The sequence below is a fragment of the Gasterosteus aculeatus genome, chromosome 9 (assembly GCF_964276395.1).
Source record: "Gasterosteus aculeatus chromosome 9, fGasAcu3.hap1.1, whole genome shotgun sequence".
Classification (NCBI taxonomy): Eukaryota; Metazoa; Chordata; class Actinopteri; order Perciformes; family Gasterosteidae; genus Gasterosteus; species Gasterosteus aculeatus.
Genome location: NC_135696.1, coordinates 15,915,610 through 15,936,538, shown reverse-complemented (window position 1 = coordinate 15,936,538; position 20,929 = coordinate 15,915,610). Strand labels below are relative to the sequence as shown.

The following is a 20,929-nucleotide window of genomic DNA, read 5'->3' as shown; positions in this document are numbered from 1 at the left end:
CCCACACACATGCATTCTAGCAAAAATGTTACTATTTAAAACAATGGACTCGTTTCATGCAGGAGATGGTTTTGGGTTCAAGGAAACAGGTAATATTTAATTAATATTCCAATGTTCATTTTAAGGATGAAGTAGGCTTTTCCTTTAAGTGACACAAATTACATCCATTTACAACAGTTCAATAAAACATATCATGTATTATATTATTGAGATTTGAAGTTTAAAGGAGTATCTTTCTGATTTCATACCAAAAGGCTTGTCCTATATTTAAAAGGGCATACAAATACAAACAAAAGAAACCACAAATATGAAGGGAAGGAAGGAAACGGATTAGAAAGGACTTACTCACTTAACCTTATTTTGTAATATCCTGAATGCGAGCTGAAAAGTATTTTTAGTTCCTTATTTTTCAAAGAATATAGTGCTGGTCATTTTAAATGATCTAAAAATGTTATTTTAAGATTAATTGTCAAAATAAATAACCATAAATAAAAGAATAATGCTGCATGTCGGCTGTGCATTGCACTGCTCTCATTGTTTTTCATCCCTCATCCCTCATTTGTTGATCTTTTTTTCTTCTCTTTTTTGTGAATATCTGGATGAATCTTAAAAACTGACAGTTGAAATTGCCATCTCATTTAAAATATCTGCTCAGCACAGCGTAATATCCGGATGGGGGTCACTTATACGGTTACATATTCCTCCAATTCTGACAAAGTGAATTCTCTGCAAGTCCTCAGTCTTAACGACCCCTTCCTGTGCCTCTGACCGAAGGGGGGATTCTCTGGGGGGGCGAGGATGCTATGGAGGAGCTCTACCCTCGTGCACGCCCCTCGTATTGATCCATAAAAGCCTCAGTGACTATTGCTACGGAGCGTGCCGCTCTCTGTGGTGTGGAGGGGGGGGGCATGATCACGGGCTGATAGCAGCACGACAGCACACCATCACACACCAGTGTCCCACCCAAACCCGTCGGCCTTTCAGACTAACACACTGCCACCAACCCTGACCTCCTACCCCCCCCCCACACCCCCCCACTTTTCCTTTCCCCCTTTTCTCTACCTCACTTTTCCTCTAATGAGTTGCAACACTGATAACGAGCCTGATGATCTTCCATTGATTCGGCTATCACTTGCTTGTCTGGTAATTGATCCGTAGCTGAGCCTCTAGTTAATTATATGGGCTTCGACATGGACCCCCTGCCCTAGGGGGAAATCTCAAGTCCTGCACAATAATAGTTTTAATAAAGAAGCCTGCGAATCTCCCGCATCCCTTTTTTTCTGCCCTCTTCCTGCTTCTCATCATTTTTGGTCTTTCTATTTCCTTCTCTCTCCCCGTATCCATCTTTCAAATTTCTCCATCTCCGTATTTTTTTTTTTACCTTCTGTGTCTCTTTCTCGTTTCTCCTGTCATCACGGCCATTACCATCCGCAGAGGCAAGTGGGGGAGGAGGGGGGGAAGAAAAAGGAAAAAAGGAGCCATACGCAATATTGGCAGCGTCCATTCCTCCCTCTCACAAGTAACCGCCATTAACCAGCCGGGTCAGAAGCTGAGCCACCAGCTTGACTTGAAACCCTGAGTGCCACTCGAAGAAACCCACCGACTCGCACATCCACAGAACGACAGGGAGGAAGCGAGAGAGAGGGAGGACAGCCGTGTAGCTGCAAAACAAAAGGAAAAAATCATTGTCACTTAATATAATTAGTCTAAGCCTCGTGCATTACCTCTTCAATAAGTTGCTGAGAGCGCCGCGTGCGGAGCGCGGACAGCAGGCGACACGCGAGGCTGCTTGTGGCTTCTGACAAGGTGCAGGCCACATATGCAAGAGATAAACGAAGGGGAGGGAGAGAGGGAGGGAGACAAAAGGGAAGGAATAAGATTTAGGCACGGAGGCAGATGTAAATTGGGCTTGAGACAAAGACACGTTTTCAAAGTGGTGAGACACACACACACTAGTACACTTTTCTCTCAGAGATCCCTTGAACTCCACAGTACCGGCGCGATAATCTCCGCAAAGGTTAACGCTATACGGCCATTAGCACATCGTGCAAGAGGCTTTTAGCAGGCGACCAAGCGCCTGTCTGCAGCAATTTACCACAAAATGTGAGGGGACTTAATGTACCCGAAGCCATTTAATGTAGCCGGGCGAGAGAAGTTCTCCCTCTCTGTCGCTCTCTTTTGTTCCTCGGCGGCGGAGAGATGGCAGTGACATCTCCCTCTCGCCGCGGACTGAGGCACCTGGTCCGTCATTTCTCTAATGATGGTGGGGTGAAGAGACGGGGCCGGAGAGGAGGAGATGGGAGATTTAAAGGGAAGCGGATGAAAGGAGGTGTGGGGAGGGAGTGGGTAGGTGTTGGGGGGGGGGGGGGGGATGTCTTCATTGTTTGAGACATGTCCTACGCCGTGTCAAAGGAAGCATAGATCTCCTTCCCCTTTTTTTTAGTTGTATCCTCCTGTGTGTCTTTTTATCCACGTCGACCTCCCTTTACTCCTCCATCCCTCATTTTATTCCCTTACCTTTGCGGCTGTGGGGACCAATTTGGCTAAAATGGAACCCCTTCCTCATTTTTTTCTTAATTAAAATCGGAGAGCCTCTGCAGGGGGGTTTCCTGTGTGTGTGTGTGTGTGTGTGTGTGTGTTCGTGTGCATGCTGGTGGCAGATTGCCTGCGTTCCATTAGTCTTTCATTAGAGTAGGAGAAAATCAAACAAAGACACCAGATTGTTTAGAGATAAAGCGAGTCTATTGATATTTTCTTGTTTCTTATTTACTGCTGTATTTTCACTAGTTAATAAAGAAACATACTGTTAAAAACAACACAGCGGTTTCTCATTTTTAAACAAAGAATCATACTTGATAACAACAGTAAAAACGATTCTAGCTGCTGTGTGTGTGTGTGTGTGTGTGTGTGTGTGTGTGTGTGTGTGTGTGTGTGTGTGTGTGTGTGTGTGTGTCGGGTCGGTCCTTTAGGGGAAGTAAGTTGCTCTCAGACGTGCCGGCCGCTCGAAGTGCAAATGGTAATAAGGCAGTGGGACAAACGCTCCCCCCACCTTCTCCTGCTCTGCGATGGCGCTTGCCCCCACCTCGCTCCCCCTAGCAGAGGAGGAGTGTGTGTGTGTGTGTGTGTGTGTGTGAGAGAGAGAGAGAGAGAGAGAGAGAAAGCGAGAGGAAGCGTGCAGCGCGATGTCACTGAGCATCTCAGAGTGGAGCTGCACAGTTGACTCAGTTGAGCCTGCACCGGCCCGAGACGCACACACACACACACACACACACTCTCACACACACACGGGCTCGCTCGCTCGCTCGCTCTCACGTGCTCACGCTCTCCTGCGCGCACATACTTGGGAGCTCAGTCCAGTTCCTCAGCGGCTGCAGAGGAGTACAGAGGAATCAGCGAGAGAGAGAGAGAGAGAGAGAGAGAGAGAGAGAAGGGAGAGGAAAAGAGCGAGGACAAGCGGCACGGACGTCGAGAGAGGGACAAGATCTCAGAGAGAGAGAGAGGGAGAGAGAGAGGCGCGAGGCAGGGATAGCGGGTGGCTCACTCCCACACCTCATCTTCACTTTGCTGGGACAGGCACAGAATTGATGGTAAGAGACGTTCATGTATTTTATGGGCTCGAGTGCTTTAGCTACAAAGCGCTTTTCATGCGACTTTTTCTCTATTTATTTTGTTTACTTTTTCGATTACATTAAAAAAAAAATTTAACACAGATTTTGTGTGAAACAGTTTTTTTCTTCAGTTTTTACAGTTAGTTCATGTTTTCTGTTTTAATACAGAATGGATTTTACATTCAAGCCTTACTTATGAAAACAACACATACAGAATTGTGTTTTTGTCCTGACGGGTGCACGTGCTGAGTGCTGATGACAGCTCAAAGGTTCTTCAACTTTTTCTACCTTTTTAAAAAAAATGTCTTTAATATTGGAGATGTGAACATGTGCGTGCATGCAGGGCAATGTGTTTGCATGTAGTTGTTTGCATTGGAGTCGAGTCCATGTCCAAGTACAAAATGACTGACAGATGGATTGAAACTAAGGCCACGGGCAACATCTAATTCCCATGACCTCCCTTCTTTTTTTATTTTACTCCATTCCTACTCTCCTTCGCATCAGCCGCCCCATCTCACCTCCATCCTTCTCCTCATCCTTCCTGACCTCCTGTTCTCCGCTTCATCTTGCCCTGTCCGAGACGAGGCCCCCCGAGGAAATTCACTGCAAGCGCTCTTTCCCCTCTCTCTTCCTGAGAATAAACTCCGCGAACACTCCTCAGCCACCAGAGCTGCCAAGAATCCTCACACACACACACAGACACACACACACACACACACACACACACATCTACTCCCTCTGCTGTCCTCACACTTTTATCCTTTTGGTGAAGCAGGACCAGCCCGAGACCCAACCCCGAAGAGCCCACCTTCACTGACTTTTTTCCCCCTTCTCTTCTCTCCTCCTTCACACTCCCCCATCCCTCCTGCCCTCCCTCTCTCGGTCTAAGTCCAAGGAGGCAGAGTTGGATGTGAGAGGCAGTGAGTGCGACGACACAGTCCCACGAGAGCCCAGCGCCGACCCGGAGCCGCCCGGGCCACCTCCAGCTAAGGCTAACAACGGACCCCCCGCCACCGCTGGCGTTTGCCCGAGCATCCCATCCAGTGCCCACAGCAGCAGCAGCAGCAGCACCAGCAGCAGAAGTGGTTTGGGTGGCATTAGCATCGTTAGCAGCAGTGCTGAGGGAGCAGGCGAAAGCTCCATGCAGTTCAGCACCAGACCGCCTAGTGCTGAGCAGCCGGGCTTCATGGGGACATGGCAGCAGCAGGGCACTGACAGCAACCTCCTCTACAGAATGTCCCAGCAGGTACGTCGGCTCAGCCTCCCCCCCCCCTTCATCCATCTCGCTCTGTGCCTTCCTCCCCCGTCCGCTCGCTTCCAAGGACTGAACTTTTACGTTTCTTCCCTCGGTGTGTGTTTCAGACGTTGGCTGTTGTTATTCTTACTTGGTCTGTGAGTTAGGAAGAGAGAGTTTGTTTGTGTGTCAGTATGTGTGTGTGTGCGCGTGTTTGTGTAATCTAGGGGCTGTGGGGTGAGTGGGGATGGGCAATGTTTTTGTTATTTGATATTGTAGATTTGCATGTAGAATCCCTACATGCAATTGCATTTTTGCATTTATTACTTCTGGAACACATCAGATTTGATGAATGTTTTGTTCCAGTTCGCAGTGTTTTCATTCATGCATGCTGTCTGTGTGTGTGTGTGTGTGTGTGTTGCTTTTATTTTTCACCAATTCAATGAATCATTTTCTGCTCCAAAAAAAACTAAGAGTTCCATTTTCTATTTATTTGTAAAAACACACAGTTTAACGCAAAAATATGCACAGTCTTCGGCCTATTTGGTTGATTTCAGCATTTGATGGATGATCCCTTGTCGGGATTCGTTACATACATGCTTAAGTCTCCGTAATTGGTCTATGAGCGGCGTGGAGTTTAAAAGCAAGCAATAGCAGTGTTTTGGTAACCTCAGTGGCGATAAAGACTGGGGAAGGGGCTCCCCTCGGGGACCGGCTAATTGACTTCATGTGGCCGAGGCAGGAAGCCCCTCGCGCGGCTACACAACAGCGGAGGAGCCGCGAAGGAAAAAGCGGCCCGTCTGGAAAAGTAACGATGATAACAGATCGCCTCCGCCGGCCGAGGGGAAGTCCACAATTCGTGGATTCGTCTCTCGTGGATGTTACACTGAATTTATTAGCTCATTTATTCTTTTCGAGCGCCCCAAAGTTACAGTTATTTTAAGGGACGGGGGGTTTTGTGTTGTCGTGGGATGTATGTCAGGTAAGGAGCTAAAAGTGTGTGTGTGTGCGTGTGTGCGCGTGTGTGCGTGTGCGTGTGTGTGTGTGTGCGCGTGTGTGCGCGCGTTTGATTGCGGCCGTTCGCGCGCACGTGTGTGCGGGGCAGACAGTAAAGATAGCGGCTGGTTGTCAGGTTGCAGTTAATCATTGCGGGACCCGCGGGCTCTCCGTACCATACACGTGCCGTTACGCGCTCACACCACAGCGGCTCTTGCGCAACAGAAGCGGCTCTTGGTTGAAGAATGATGAGAAACTTATTCTGGCGCTTTGAAAATCTTTACAGCCCGTTTTGTTTTGTTTTTTAAATCCCGGAGGAGTAATCGCGGTATTAATACATCCCCATATGTGCGCCATCAAATATCACATTTTTGAAACCATCCTTCAGAAACACTGCATTTCTTTTAATGCAGCCCTGCACGTTTCACAAGACACAATTGTTTCGTTGAAATACCAGAAGAAAGGATCCCACAAAGTAGTAATAGGTGAAGTGAAAGAGCAGCGCGTAGAGGAGCGCTCCTCCTCCTCTTCCTCCTCCTCCTCCTCTCCCCCCCCCCCTGATTCTCCCTCTCTCTCGCTTTGCCGATGTGAAGCAGGTGGATGGGCCCCTGCGCTCATCATCTGCTGGGACCCCGCGTTTGCATCCCCGATCCTTTTTACAAATGCACACCGTTGTTTCAATATAATCAGCTGAGGGACCCGCTGTTATTTATCCTTCCTCGCACCACTTTAGGAGACATCTTCCGCTGGCTTAGTAGTCATGACATAAATTCTCCGAAGGAAGCCCGTTCCTTGACAGACTTCGCCTTCTCGGAATCTAACCGATAATGACTTTGTGTTTGCCGAGGTTGGCGCACCCTGGGGGGCGTTGGCGGGGGGGGGGGGGGGGGGGGGGGGGGGGGACAGGGCGGTACGGGCTCGTGTTTCTGAATCGCAACTCTCTTCCCTTTAAAGATCAACAAGGTGACACGAGGGACGCGGCATTTGATCGCTGTTAGGTCCAAATTATATCAGCGTGTGATCGATGGAGACGCGACGCAGCCGCGCGCCGCGCGCTCAAGGACGGAAGCCGGCAGCGGAGCGTCAACGAGTCCAAACAGCTGGCGAGGCTTTGAACAGTTATTGTAAAACATAACGATGAAAGGCATCAGCTTTGGAGGAATAGAAACACGAATGCAGGTATATTGGAAGGGCTGGAATGGGGTCGTGGATTAGAGCAGGTGTCCGAACACATCGGTGCATAAACGTCATTGATCGATGAAAGCAAAGATAGAACAAATGTTATGATTATAGATTTGTTAAGAAGGGGGTCTGGTGGAGTTTTTCTTCTCTTCCAAGTGTTTTATAACACAAATCCATACAAAAAAGAAAGAAAGAGCACCTGTTCCCTCGAGTGTAAAGAAAAATAAAAGACAAATATATGTCAATTCGAGAACGAATGAATCAGAATTTATTGATTTCATTTTTCATTGATAACTGCATTCAGGAAGAAATTGTGTATTTCATATTTAAGTCGTGATTTTGAACTTTTTTTTGTGAACTTGTGTTTTTAAGATAATTACACAGCCCCCCAGCACATTTTGCTAGAGGGGATACGGTCACAAATAGGAGGAACAGATGAAAAATAAAGGTAATTTTTTATTATGTTTTATTTAGTCAAGATTACATATTGATAATCTATCTACATGCATTCGTATTTTAATATTGCGTCTTTCTCCAAAGTAACGAAATCAAGAGCAGTCGCGATGAAGGCACCAATGCAAGAGAATATTTCCCACCTTAAAACAAGAGGCCTTAATAGGCTTTTAATCGTTGCTTTCCGAAAACACAGAGCAGAAGATTGTCAACCTTCATAACCCACGCAAATGTGTCAACATGCAATTTAAATGAAATCAAATAAATGGATTCCATAAATACTGAATGTTTCCTCAGCTTCCAAATGTTCAGATATCGGCGACATTTTTTTTTTTACGAGAGGGAACTTTCAAAATAGTTTTAAAGAAGGAATAAAACCCCCACAAATCAGGGATTGAATCCTTTCCTAAACATTAACAGAGGGTTGGAGCCTTAATTGACCCACGCGTAATTGGTTCATCAGGGATAATTCCTCCGCAGCGCTGCAGCCGCACGCTGCGTCTCCTCCTTAGATCTGCGTGTTCCTCTGCGAGTCGGAGGAAAACGACGGAAACAGTCAGGGATGAGGGAGAGAGAGAGAGAGAGAGGGGGAGAGAGAGAGAGAGAGAGAGAGAGAGAGAGAGAGAGAGAGAGAGAGAGAGAGAGAGAGAGAGAGAGAGAGAGAGAGAAAGGAATGTCTTCCATTTGAAACTCCTTTTCCTTTTCTTTGTACGAGGGCGCGGTGCCGCGGCTTCCTCTGAGGTGCGACAGGTCGACGTGAGACCTGGAGGAGGTTCAGAGGCGGCGCAGTTCGCCTCCGTCTCCTCCGTCTCCCTCGGAGCATCAATGGCAGGGTTTTACGATGTGGTTTTAAAAAAAGCTGAATTTTAAATGATACTACTATTGGGAATTCTAGGAAGATAAATAGTAATTATATGTAAATTCTTTAAAAAAAAAAGAAATGATTTAAAGTTTTCGCATTCTTTACATTTTTCATGCATTTGGTCAATTTCAAATTTTTCTTTCTTTAAATTGAAAATCAAACCCCCAATCCTACATTGATGCCATGACCCTCACAAAAGGCATTTACAAATTTTATAACTCGAAGAAGAAAACTTAGACTAAAAAGCTGTAGAGGATTGTATTACAATTTCTTTATTTATATTGGTAATGTTAATTTTTGAATAAACCTAAAAAAGAAAAGAAAACTAAGCTGTGTTTAGTTCAAAAGGCCTGTTTTTATTTAAAGAAACAAATAGTTTTAAAACCTTCCCTGATTTCCTCCTTTTTTTGAATTTCTGTAACCTGGCTTAGGCTATTTTATCTCGATCTTTAATATTTTCTGGGGCATGTATTCATATTGTGTGTCACATTAAGTTATTTTACAATCGTCCCTGTTGATTTTTTTATTTTGTTAACGCAGTGCAGCCCATACAATCCTGTCGGCGTGTTAAACCCTCTGCGTGATGTTAGCTGTGAGGATGTGATGACGGACGTATTAGTGGACCAACATGCTCTGCTTTGTTTTGTCTGACTGAAGAAATGAGGTTGATATTATCCTCTCCAGTGCAGATCACAGAACACGCTAATCTGCCCATTAACACACTGATACACTTACAGTGGTGAGTTCGTGTGTGTACTGGTTGTTTTACACAGTGGGGTACAGGCGTGTTACATGTGCGCTGCATATGCATTGCTCCTTGACATTATATACGACTGAGAGGCAGTGATTTAATACATATGTGCAGAATTATCCACACTCAGTGAATGTGCGTGTGTGTCGTTACACTCGACTGTTATTATTTCCATGTCTGTCTTTGATGGGTCGTTGCACACGGAGCATATGGATGCCTATACGTACACGTATCTGGTGTCAAACGTGCCCGTGTGTGCCCCGCCGCTGGTTATGTGTGTGTGCTTTAGCCATATATTTCTCTGAGTGGGTGGCTAAATAGTCATGTGCCAGTTGTGTGAGTGTGTGTGCGCGCGCGGGAGAGAGAGAGAGAGCGATCTTGTGTGTGCGTGTGTTTTCTGTGTGTTGGCTCGGGCTCCATGTGTGTGTGGGTGCGAGGTGAAGTGTCTCTTGGCTGGCCTTGGCTGGAGAGCTGGAGGAGAGCAGAGGTGAAAGAGGAGATTTGCAGAAAAGACATGCACCCCCTTCCCCTCCATTACTACTTTTTCTTTTTTCTCCTCCTACATATATGTGTCTCACTGCCTCTTCTTCTCTTACTCACTTTTCCTCATTCTTTTTACTCCCCCCCCACCCCCTCCTTCTCTCTACTGCTTTTCCTACCTAAAGTTCTATCTCCACCAGCGGTCCTCCCCGTGCTAAATCACAGTGTTTTATTACGAGGGGCTCTCGGCATTGAATGTGCGTAACAAAAAGCCGCATCGGGCCCTTTTAATAAGACGCAAGGACAAGTGTCAGATGAGCACAACGTTTCTCCGGCGAGAGGAAGTGGCTGTGTGTGCCTCTCAGTCGGCCTGGTAGGAGCAGGTTTAAAGCTAGGAGAAGGTTCATGCGCCAGGACAGATACCAGCGGTTGTGGCTGCCTCTTTAATTGTTTTAATGCAAATATTGCACCCTAGCCGGCCTTTTTTTTTACAGGGTCCGGATAACACTGTGGCGGTCTTTTTTTTTTTTTGTTGCATTTGCAGCAATGATGATGTGAGTCCTGAAAGCAGCATTGTTGCTACACGAGGGGGCACAGAAAAGGGAGAGTACGTTGAGCGGGAAGGTGGCTGCAGCTACTTGTGTATTTACCGCATGTGTGTGTCCGTGTGTGTGAAGCCATCTAGTTTGATGGAGTAGGAGGATGTACAAGGTCCCATTCATGCTGTGGTCCACTATATTTACCCAGGCACCAACCAGGGAGATATGACGTCTACAACGTTATTTTCTTTGAACTTGTTTCAAACGGCTTTTTAGATTCTTGGATTTTTTTCTTCTTATATTAATTAACATGTCGTTTCATTTGTGTCGATATGTGAATATATATTTACATATTATTTTGTCTTGTTTCGCCGTTTGCTAATGTGTCTGTCTCTACAGTTCATGTTAACTGTATATTTTGAAGTGGGTAAAAATCAATATCCATTTTATTTCCATATTTCTTGGTCAGACTGTTGAGGAAATCCATCAATAAGACTCCTCATACAGAAACCCCTGTTTTCCTTTCTTATCCACCACCCCTCCCTATCACATTACATGCATCGATCTCGGCAAAACAAATTCTTACGCCTTACTCGCGCATGGCCGTGATCATGTGTGTCCCGGGTCATACGGTAACCTCTGTAGCCGCGCAGTAATGCCCTGCAGGACCGACCCTGTGTGTGTGTGTGTGTGTGATACCCGGGGCAACCAGTGATCAATACGCATCATGTGAGCATCACTCACGGGTTCTGTGTCAGCTGTTTCCTGTTTTTTTCCCGAGGAGACAAGCCGCCTCACCGCCGTGCTGAATGCCCGAATAATGGGGAGGATACACAATGTGGAGACGCTATCCTGGAAGTCAAAAGGCTTTCTCTGTCATGTGTTTGGCACGGCAGAGTGTTGTGTGTGTGTGTGTGTGCGCGCGTGTATTTGGGTGTGCGTCCGACGATAGAAATGCAAAGCCACCGGCTCTTCTCTCATCAGAGAGCTGAATGGTGGAATGCACTATGTCTCACCCGGAGACGTCTTTTGTGCGGGCATGTGCATGTAAACAGGAGAGAAGAACAATATTGTTATTGTGGGAGCTGCTTTTACAAAATAATCAATAAAGTAGCGGTAATGCGAATAGAAATCTTAACATGTACCATTAACGAGATTCATGTGGTATTCGGGGCAGTTAACATAGTGTTGAATGTAGTGGTCAGTGTGGCAGTTGTGTGTGTGGTTTAATGCACTCAGCTGTGGCAAATGATGAGCACTCAAAATGCGATGTTTAATATCGCAGATGCAAGAAATACATAATAATTAAAAACAGATTTGAATATTTTTTATAGGTTTATAGATTGCTTCTTTGCTTTCCCTGCTGAACGGCATTCGTTTTCATTTCTCCTTCTAAATGTTGGCTGTTGGCTATTTTTTCTTTGGCTAGTTTCCTGCAGTCGGGAGAAGTCACCGGTGTGAAAAGGAAGTGTGTGTGTGTGTGCGTGTCTGAAGGGCCAGTCGCTCAGGATGTCACCACCCAGCCACTGGCTAATGAGGGGGACAGAAGCACAGGGCCGGGGCAACACACACACACACACACACACACACACACAGTCCCACAGTGACACGGCGAGAATGCAGCAGCTGTCACCAAGGTCCTGTCTGTTATGAAAAGGTTGAAGTATAATTGTGCCTTCTGTATGTGTGTGTGTGAGTGTGAAGTGGCAGTACCAGGGGTCACGGGGGGTGTTGAGAGCTGGGAGGGGCCCGCGTTGGCTTCGGTAGCTCAGAGATTGCCACCGGCAGCGAGGATCATCACACATGTTGACTCCAGTGAAAAGGAAAAGGAGCGGGTCGATGTATATATATATATATATATATATATATATATATATATATATGTATATATATTTATACATTGCTGTAGTATTTTAAGACATGACCAGATGGCAGAGACATTGTTGTGAGAGGCTGTTCTTTCCCGTCCTGCGTCCAGAGGAAGGTGACATTAGGAGTGACCTGCGCTAAGTGACAGGAACTTGGGCATACTTTCACCACGGCTTCTCCCTTTTCCTGTTATTCCTCAACTCCTGCTATTTTGTTTTCCTTGGAGCCGCGCCAGCACAACGGGCAAATCGACAGCCTACTATTTTTACATCCGTCTTAAGGACCCCTTTCTGTTCGCTCTGTCTGCCAATTTGCCCCATCAGCAGCGGCAGCGAAGAAGAGGCTCTCAAGGCACTGAGCCTTTCATTTTTCTGTTGGCAGTGTGGCTAATGCTGTCACTGTTATTTGAAAAAGCACTCACAGTGAATTGCTATTATTATTGTTAAAACCATCATCATCATCATCAGGCTTATTTATGGTTGTGGATAATTATGGTAATTTTGTTCAGGGCTCACAGTTGACTCCATCTCTTTCCGCTGCTAATCCGACGTGTACTGTCTGCGCGCGTGTGTGTGTGTGTGTGTGTGTGTGTGTGTGTTTCTTAGTTCTGAACCATTTTTGATGTGCTGGCAAAATACCAAAGTTGTTGTGTAGAGAAAATGGTTTTCTAACAGGTAACAGTGATTTTCATGTCTGCAGGTCGAATGTGTCAAAGCAAACTTGTGGCCACACAGGCAAGAATAAATGTGTTAGACCTCTTAATGCATAGGGTGAACCCGTGTCGGCTTGCGTGTCTTTGTGTGCGAGGGCGAGAGAGGCCTTTCTCCCCAATATATTTGGTTTTCATTCCCTGTAATTCTCTGTTCTGTGTCCAGCTTAACATGGAGATTTGATTGCTAGAGGCCCGGGGAGGATTTAGGGAGGTTCTGGAGAAGGGAGGCTGGTGGTACAGGCTTTGGTAGGCTTGTAGCCAACACACACACACACACACACACACACACACACACACACACACACGCACACATCCTACAGACTCAGATAATGGCTTTCACCCATCCGTATATTATTTGGTTATTATTTTCTCTATGATTATTGAAGTGTGAACTGCATCCTCTCTGTCATTCTGCCCCTATGAATAGAAAATGTTAGCTAAAGAGTCCGGACTCATTAGCTACTTTTGGTTGTGAGCAAAGTGTTAAAGCAACATGTGTAAGCGTTTGTTTGTGCTCTCTGCTGACTTTGTAAAGATGTTTGCTCTGTTGGATTAATAACATTTAATAGCCACTGTTAAATGCAGCTGCCTTGGCATCCCACAGCTCGTGTTTTTCTGGCAAACTGAGACTCTGGGTGGCTTTTTGTTGTGTGCGCGTGAGTGTGTGTGTGTGTGTATACACAGTGCAATTAAATACGCCAGTGTGTGTGGCCTGGATGGGAGAGTCAATGTGTGTGTCGCTGAGCATACATGTTTACCACGTGGAATCCAGACTCCCTGCATGTGAGCTGATCACATATTGACCGGACTTGCGCTTCACTTTATAACAATCTATAATGTCAATTAAGTCACAAATGATCTAATTAGCCTACTCTGATGAACGCCAATTGATCTGACCCTGTATCCGTGGCAACCAGGCGGCAGCGGTGAGGGGGGAGCGGGTGGTGGGGAAGCTGCCCTCCGTGACCTATGGCACCAAACATTGTTGGCTGTCCACCTCCTGTGACATTCATTGTGCGATTGAAGTGACGGCTTCAGTCCTTCAGAACGGGACAAAGTGAGAATTCTTGTAAAGAAAAAATAGCTGTTTTTCAGTGTGTGTTAAAAGGTGTATATTGTGTTCTTGACACTGACGCACACACTCACACACACACACACACACACACACGGGGTATATTTGCTTTTTGTATGTTGATGTTTTCCTTGTAAATGGCCTGAGCTGCTTCTCCCATTGTCGGGAAACGCACTCAGCGATAAGTGCTTTGTTGGAGTACCGTTCACAGCGTGATGTGTGTGACTCCGACTGGCATTTAATATTTCATGGCATTTAATCCATTTGATATGTTTCCTCCAAATACAAAAAAAAACAAACAGAAAAAAATCTGCAGCTGTTGTCTCCCTTATCCAGGCCATTACTTCACAGCTTGTTCATCAGTTCAGATTTGTAAAGGGAGGCAACATGGCATTTATCACCCAGATTTACGTCTATTTTTCTGCACAACCATAAAGCCGACGAATTTAGCGTCTTGATTGCGGGTAAAACGGTGACGACTCGCGAGGGCAAAGGTGATCATTTGAGCCAATCAATGGTTTTCCGGATATAACTCAATAACATAAACAACAACAAGTATCACAAGGAAATGGACCGCGAGATGTATCGCTGTTAAAAAAGGTGAAACGAGAGCACTTATAAAGCAGCCGAGTTTACAGGATGTAGCAGCGAAGAAAGAGCGCATAATGACAAAGAAGGGCAAAAGGGAGCCGGCAGCTCGTGCATCAGTGAGAAGGCGAGGAGGAGGCTCTCTTTGAGATCAATTGGTAATAGGCTGAAGTCACAGAGGCGATTATAGGCGTCGACTTGCCTGTGTTGTAAATGCTGTCAGATCTGTTAAAGGAAGCCTAATACCTCTCAGGTTGAAAGCTGTAATAACATCAACCGTAACTGGATCCGCGGGGAAGTGCAAGTGAGTCTGCGTGAGTGGAAAAGGAACAGGAGGAAGACGAAAGTGTTTCATTGTGTGTGTGCGTAATGTCTAGGTGTGTTTGCGTTTTTGCGCGGCATTGAGCAGCAGCCGCCGCCGCACGCACAAAGGCGAGAGCCGCGGGCTCGCTCCTGGCATTTCTTTGGCCACCAGATGCCTGTCACTGCTTCAAGACAGAAAGAAAAAAAAAAAGGGCAAGTGATGAGGACAAAGAGGAGGGAGGAGAGGCAAAAGGGGGAGGAGTGGGGGGGGGGGGGCACCGCTGTTCACATCATGTCACGTAGCGCTAATTCATCCAGCCTCATTAGAGAGCGGGAAGGGACCAGAGGGCCTCTCTCAGGACGGGGCCCAGGCTCAAACACACACACACACACACACACACACACACACACACACACACACACACACACACACACAGATATATGCATATACTCATTGTCTCAGTTTTTCTCTGGCACATACTTACACGTACACACACACACACACACACACACACACACACACACACACACACACACACACACACACACACAGGCATACACAGATGACACTGGCACATGGCACAGTTTGGGGAATAGAAAATTGCCTTCTCAGGAAGGCCCCGGCCAATTAAGGACCTGACCGTATTGAATGTCAAGTGTTAATTTAGGCTCCCTCCCTCGAACCCCCACCCCCTCCCTTCCATTTCCCAGCAGTGGGGGTAGGAGGGAGGTGTGGGGGGGGGGGGGTAGGGGCTGTGCGCGTGTGTCCCAGAGATGAGCAAATACATGTCAAGCCAAAGTTGATTGCCTGCTCCGTATTATGTGTCGCAGGCAAAGTGGCAAATGTGCTCCCTCCTTTTAGCCTCCCGCGTGCCCCCGTAGGGACGGTGCGATGGTAGGAGGAGAGGAGGAGGGATTAACTGTACCGCAGTGATAAGAACGGGGGGGTTTACACTGGGGAAGACGAGGAGGGGGGTAAAGGGGACAGGCAGGGAGAGGAGTAGAACGAGGGCAGAGGGTTTGTTTGATCTCACAGGACTGGGCGGTGACTTTGATAGTCTTTTAATCGCCTCCGTTTTTGCAGAGGTGATGTCGCAAGGCCCTCGCGGGGAGGTAAACATTTCAGAGTTTCAGATGGAGAACGAGTACATTTAACTCTGGAGTTTGGAGAGTCCTTTATTCAGAAGAGAAAAAGAAAGAAGCTCTATTAACTTTTAAGAGAAACTTGAAGTGATGGCGACGCGAGGGCTCCGGTTGTCTCCGCTCTCAGCTGCTGGCACGGTCCGGGGGCAGACGGGGTTGTTTGCGCGTCGGACTGCTGGTAAATGGCCACCTCCTTACCTCCTTGATCTAATAGACATCCACTTAGTCTTAATGGGCAGATTCCCTTTCTCCTCTCGTGATGACTGTTGCACTCTTTAAAGGTGGAACTGCCTGATTGTCTTTCCTACCCCCCCCCACCCCACCCTCCACCCTCCAGACCACCACTAACTCTCTCCCAGGACAGAGGGAAGTATTTTTAACGAAATAAATATTAATGCACTGCTCGCAAATCACACCTAAAGCCCACGTCTCCTGCTCCAGCCAGCCCCTCCGGCTGCATCTGTTTGTCGAAGGCACTTTTGTTTCACATTCACGCATTCTGTGTTTTTGCGTGGACGCGTGTGCGCGGGGTCGGCGCGCATGTTTGCGTGTGTCCGGTGATAGAAAGTGATGTTGTGAAATTGAAATTGAAAGGTGAGTATTGATCATTTCCCCCTGTGTGTTATTAGTTCCCGCTGCTGCTGACAAAATGAGAACGAGCCACCCGCACCAACACAGACTGATAGACACACAGGGTGCAATCTCACGCACACGACCATACATACATACTGTGCGCTGTTTGCATGTTTCGTAGCGTAAAACATTGTCTCAACAGGAAAGAATGATTCTCTCTTGCAACATAATATTCTATGGAAATATCCACATTGTAGCCCAGATAAACTGACTTATATCCATCAAGGGTCTTTTCAAATAATGACCATTTTAGTCCATGCAGCTCACACACAAGTTCATGTTCTGTAAGCGATGACGAGCTTGGAGTTCAAAGGTCACTGTGAAGCGTAATCCAATCTCTGATCACTGATATCAAAAAAAGCCACCCGTACAGGCCTCTGGGGCCGGGGGTGGGGGGCAGAGGGTGTTACAGCCCAGGATAAGTGCCTCGTCTCTGGGTAGATAGCGATGTCTGCAGGGCCTCTGGAGCTCTAGTGGTCAGCAAAGAAGTCTGTGGAGCCCTAATTGATCACCCTGACCTGGGGAGCTGAGGAAAAAAGGAGATGGGTGTGGAAGGAGGCGATAGGTAAGACTAAAGAGAACAGAGAGAAGGAAAAAGAAAAAAGAAGAAATTGTGCGGCCGGTGGCTTAATCTCTCTGGACCTTTTCCCGTCTGGGTGATAGATATCGTAGGCTTGGCGTGTGACACAGATGGATAATGCAGGCGTCTGGGGCGATAGAGTTATAAATTAACACATTATTGGACCTTAATGTGGAGTCCTGTGGATGATCCCCCATCAACATCATCAACCCTCTAGGCGCACGCATACACAAACACACACCCATATGCATGCAGACACACACACACATACAAGCACGCCTACAGTCTCACTGATGCGTCTAGCTGAGCTCAGGGTGCGGATTGTGCTCCTCAAGTGGCATTGATTTGTTAAAGTGCTGAATTAGCAGAAGTCCAGCTGCTCGTGCTTTTTTTTTCTTTCTTTCCTTTTTTCTGTATTTTACTATTTCTCCCTTTTGCACTTTTTCAATCCGGCTTCATCCTAATTGCACCCCGGTGCTGACTTTCTCCTGTCTTTCTACTTTTACATTTTGTTGTCCAGCCCCAGCAACACACCTTTTGCTCGGTCACAAGCGCTCCTTCCAACACTTTTGCTCTCCTTGGTTTCTATTCCCCCCCCTTAGTCTCCAGCTGGAAGGTTTTGCCAAAAAGAACAGTTGTTTTTTCTCTCCTTCTTCCTGTGGCCCACACAGTACTGCCAGCCAAAGCTGTTATGTCCCTGACTTTGAGACAGGAAGGGAAGTGGTGTGTGTGTGTGTGCAGGGCTGGGGATTGGTATTTAATAGCCAGACATACAGAAAAACTCATATTCAGAGAAGCAGTAGCCTGCACATTATAAGGCCACACACAGTGACAAGCTCCTGCACAGCTCGCAGTATTTAAGACTCACCCGACTCCTGTAGTGTAAAGCAATGGCTTCTACATCCACAAGCTAACCACAGTGAATTCCACTGGCGTAGATGTCATGTTAAAAAACGAATGAGTGCTTCTGGAGACCGAGTAGCGTACAGAAAGGGTCACTGGTGCCTCTGTCTGCTGCAGTGGTGTGTTTTACTTGGGCTTGGGACTTGGACTGACTGTCTGGCTTTCTGAGCCCATGTCAGGGCCCCCAGCCAAGTGGTGCAGATGTGTTAGTGTCTGCTCCATTATCACCCACCACCCTCATGCTCTGTTGTATGTGTGTGAGTGTGTGTGTGTGTGAGGAAGACAGAGAGAGAAGAAGGAGCATATAGAGACTGTCCCCCTGTCCAGCCCAAACAGTAACCATCTGGTGACCAGTGACTGACCCTGTTTGTGTCACACACACACACACACACACACACAGACATATACACACACTGAGGACCGGACTGCATCCAAGTGATGAGTGAGTGACCATCAGACTCCTGCCGAGTCTTCGTCTCTGCCAGACCTCCCAGGTCCCTCCCGTCACTGCACATGATTGGTCAATGAAAGGTTGATGGCCGACGGATCCGTCCGCAGCTCCGATAAAATGCTCAATAAAGCACCGATCCCGGTCCTGACCCGGCTGATAGGAAAACACCAATGACGGAAAAGCACCTAAGTTCTAACCAGATGGCTTGTTTGTTTGATGTACTTAGACCTCAGTCATTGTAAAATTATTTTAATTCCTTCTATTTTAATCTCGATATCAATCAAAGTTAAGATTGTACATATAACTTAATCCATGGGTAGGAAGTTAATAGTCAACTTTTTTGATGGCGGATTGATTGTTAATGTCATTTTGTATGGAGAAACGCCCCAAAACGTCTGACACAGGTTCACTTTGGATGGTTGGACAGCGTTTTAAAGAATTATTTTATCGCTCAATTGAGAAAGTAATCTGTTGGAGCCCTAGTTCAGGTTGTGGCCTGAAAAAAAGAAAAAACGTGGAATGGGATGCAAAGGGGGTGGTCAGGAAAAAACTGTTGTTGTTTTTGTGTGTAGTGAGGCGCAGCAAGAGAAACGAGGGTGTGTGTGTGTGTGTGTGTGTGTGTGTGTCTTCTCCGCCTGGGGGACAGAGAGACGTGAGCAACAAGGTCAAAAGCAGAGAAGGAGTGACACATGCATCACAGGGATGTGACATGCTAGGGTCAGGACAAAGGTCAAGCTGGCTGTCCGGAGGACACACACACACGTCTTTTAGCTCCGCTCTTCATGCATGTGCAAAGTTGCGCAAAGTTGTGTGTCAGGAAGTGACCGTCGCTTTGAAAGGAAACAAAGTAGTAGAAGTAGAATTAAACTGAGCCTCCGCTTCTCCTGGGCAGTGTACTCGGGGGGGAACAAGGACTGTGCGGTGAGCAGGTCACAGCCGGGGCCTAGTGGCAGTGTGGCGTTGTGACGACAGCTCTCCCTTCAGTTTAAATGGAGGGAGGGGGCAGAGGGAAAGAGAGAGGGAAGGAAGGAGGGAGCGGAGCTTGTTGGGAGATGGAGCAACGGAGAGAAATAGAGTGAAGGCCCAAGTGGAGCATCTCAGCAAGAAAAACACTTAAAGTGAGGGATAGTAAGCAGAGATAAAAAGGGGGCAGGGAGAGGGAATAGGGGGGGTGGGGGGGGGGGGGGGGGGGTGACACAGACGGGACGCAGCCGGGGGAATGAACGGGTGAGGAGGAGGAAGAAGAAGAAGGGGGGGGGAGCGTGTGTGTGTGTGTGTGTGTCCAGCCTGAGGCTGATGCGCTGTGACAGTCACTTAGAAGGATTTCACTTCCCCTAAACTGTGGCTTGCAGGAAGAAGCGCCGTAAGTTGGGACAATTATGGGCGGAAGGAGATATGACAGGACACATGCAGAGCGAGAGACGCAGAGGGAGGGAGGCAGTAAAGCGAGAGTGGGGGAGGGAGGCAAAGGCTGTGTGTGTACATGTGCGCGTACAGTCAGAAGAACACAATCATATCTGCTCGGATTTGGAAGATTGGCCTGTATGTGTGCCGGTCAAATACTGTGTGTGTGTGTGTGTCTGTGTGCATGCCTGCGTGGGCCCGTGGGGGCCGAGGAGGGGCCCCCCGCTCGGTGCACGCCATGTCAGGGAGGGCCGGCGTCTCGCTCCTCATGGTACCGTATGTTACCACTCTGCCTCCCTCATTCCTGCGCCTCATGTCTGTAACTTAACCTGGTGACGGAGGCTAGCAGGGAGAGGGAAAATAATTTGGATTTGTATGCTGCCAAGAAACATGGCTCATTTTTTATAATCGTAGGGTGATTTGATTCCTTCCTTCCCGTGATTTTTCCTTTTTATATGTTAATAGTTTGGTTTCTGAAGTCTCTGAAGTGTCCTCCTTGCTACGCTACATTGTATGCAAACGTGTCTCTGCCAAGAATGTTTTGCAATTTGACTGTGGATAAAAAAAATGTGGCTTTAGTGATCTGTTCTGCTTCTTGCGGTTGTCTCTCGTTTTGTTTTTTCTGCCGTTTGTCTATTCGAGTGTTTCAGTGTGTACGTGTGTGTGTTCACTGTGCGATAAATAATTACGAAAAATATACTACACTTCACCCCTCTGTGATAGCATCTATTCAAACATAAACAGATAGATGTGCCTCTCTCCCTCTGTCTTTGTCTGGAGTTTATCTTCTTCATGTCTCCTAAATGGTTATATTAGTATTTATGTAAGGAAGGCTAATTCTAATATACCTGACACTTTTTTGCAGGCCTTAATAAAGGGCGTCTGAGGTATTTAGGATCACAGTCATACGGTCGTTTTATTTTTGAGATCAGTCAATTAGTGGAAGAAGATATTTGAGGATGATGATGAGTGTAAAGACTTAAATGTTGTCACCTTCCCTCGCCACATTCTCTCACCGCTCTGCTTCCTCCTCATCAGTACGGCGCTTGTGTTCGTCCGCTGAGCCGCCTTTTGATATTCGCTCTCTTCATTTCTCTCTCTTTTCCTTCCCTCCACGCTCTCCCTCCCGTGGGTTTCATTCAGATGCACCAGCAGACTGGCTGTTT

At 47.0% G+C, this 20,929-nt stretch overlaps 1 protein-coding gene across 5 annotated transcripts in view; it reads left to right on the top strand.

The window, feature by feature from the left end:
• bnc2 (basonuclin zinc finger protein 2) overlaps positions 1–20,929 on the top strand; it is a 143,565-nt gene that overhangs the window by 54,435 nt on the left and 68,201 nt on the right. For 2 of the 5 annotated variants that reach the window (XM_040186826.2, XM_078109094.1), the window contains exons 1-2: positions 3,103–3,587; positions 4,498–4,854. The exons of 1 other annotated variant lie outside the window; for it this stretch is intronic. In XM_040186826.2, the coding sequence (XP_040042760.2) occupies positions 3,183–3,587; positions 4,498–4,854 (762 nt within the window). In that variant the 5' untranslated portion in view covers positions 3,103–3,182. Of the gene's footprint in view, positions 1–3,102; positions 3,588–4,497; positions 4,855–20,929 lie in introns of those variants that run through there. 2 more of the 5 variants (XM_078109092.1, XM_040186827.2) reach the window with 1 other exon arrangement.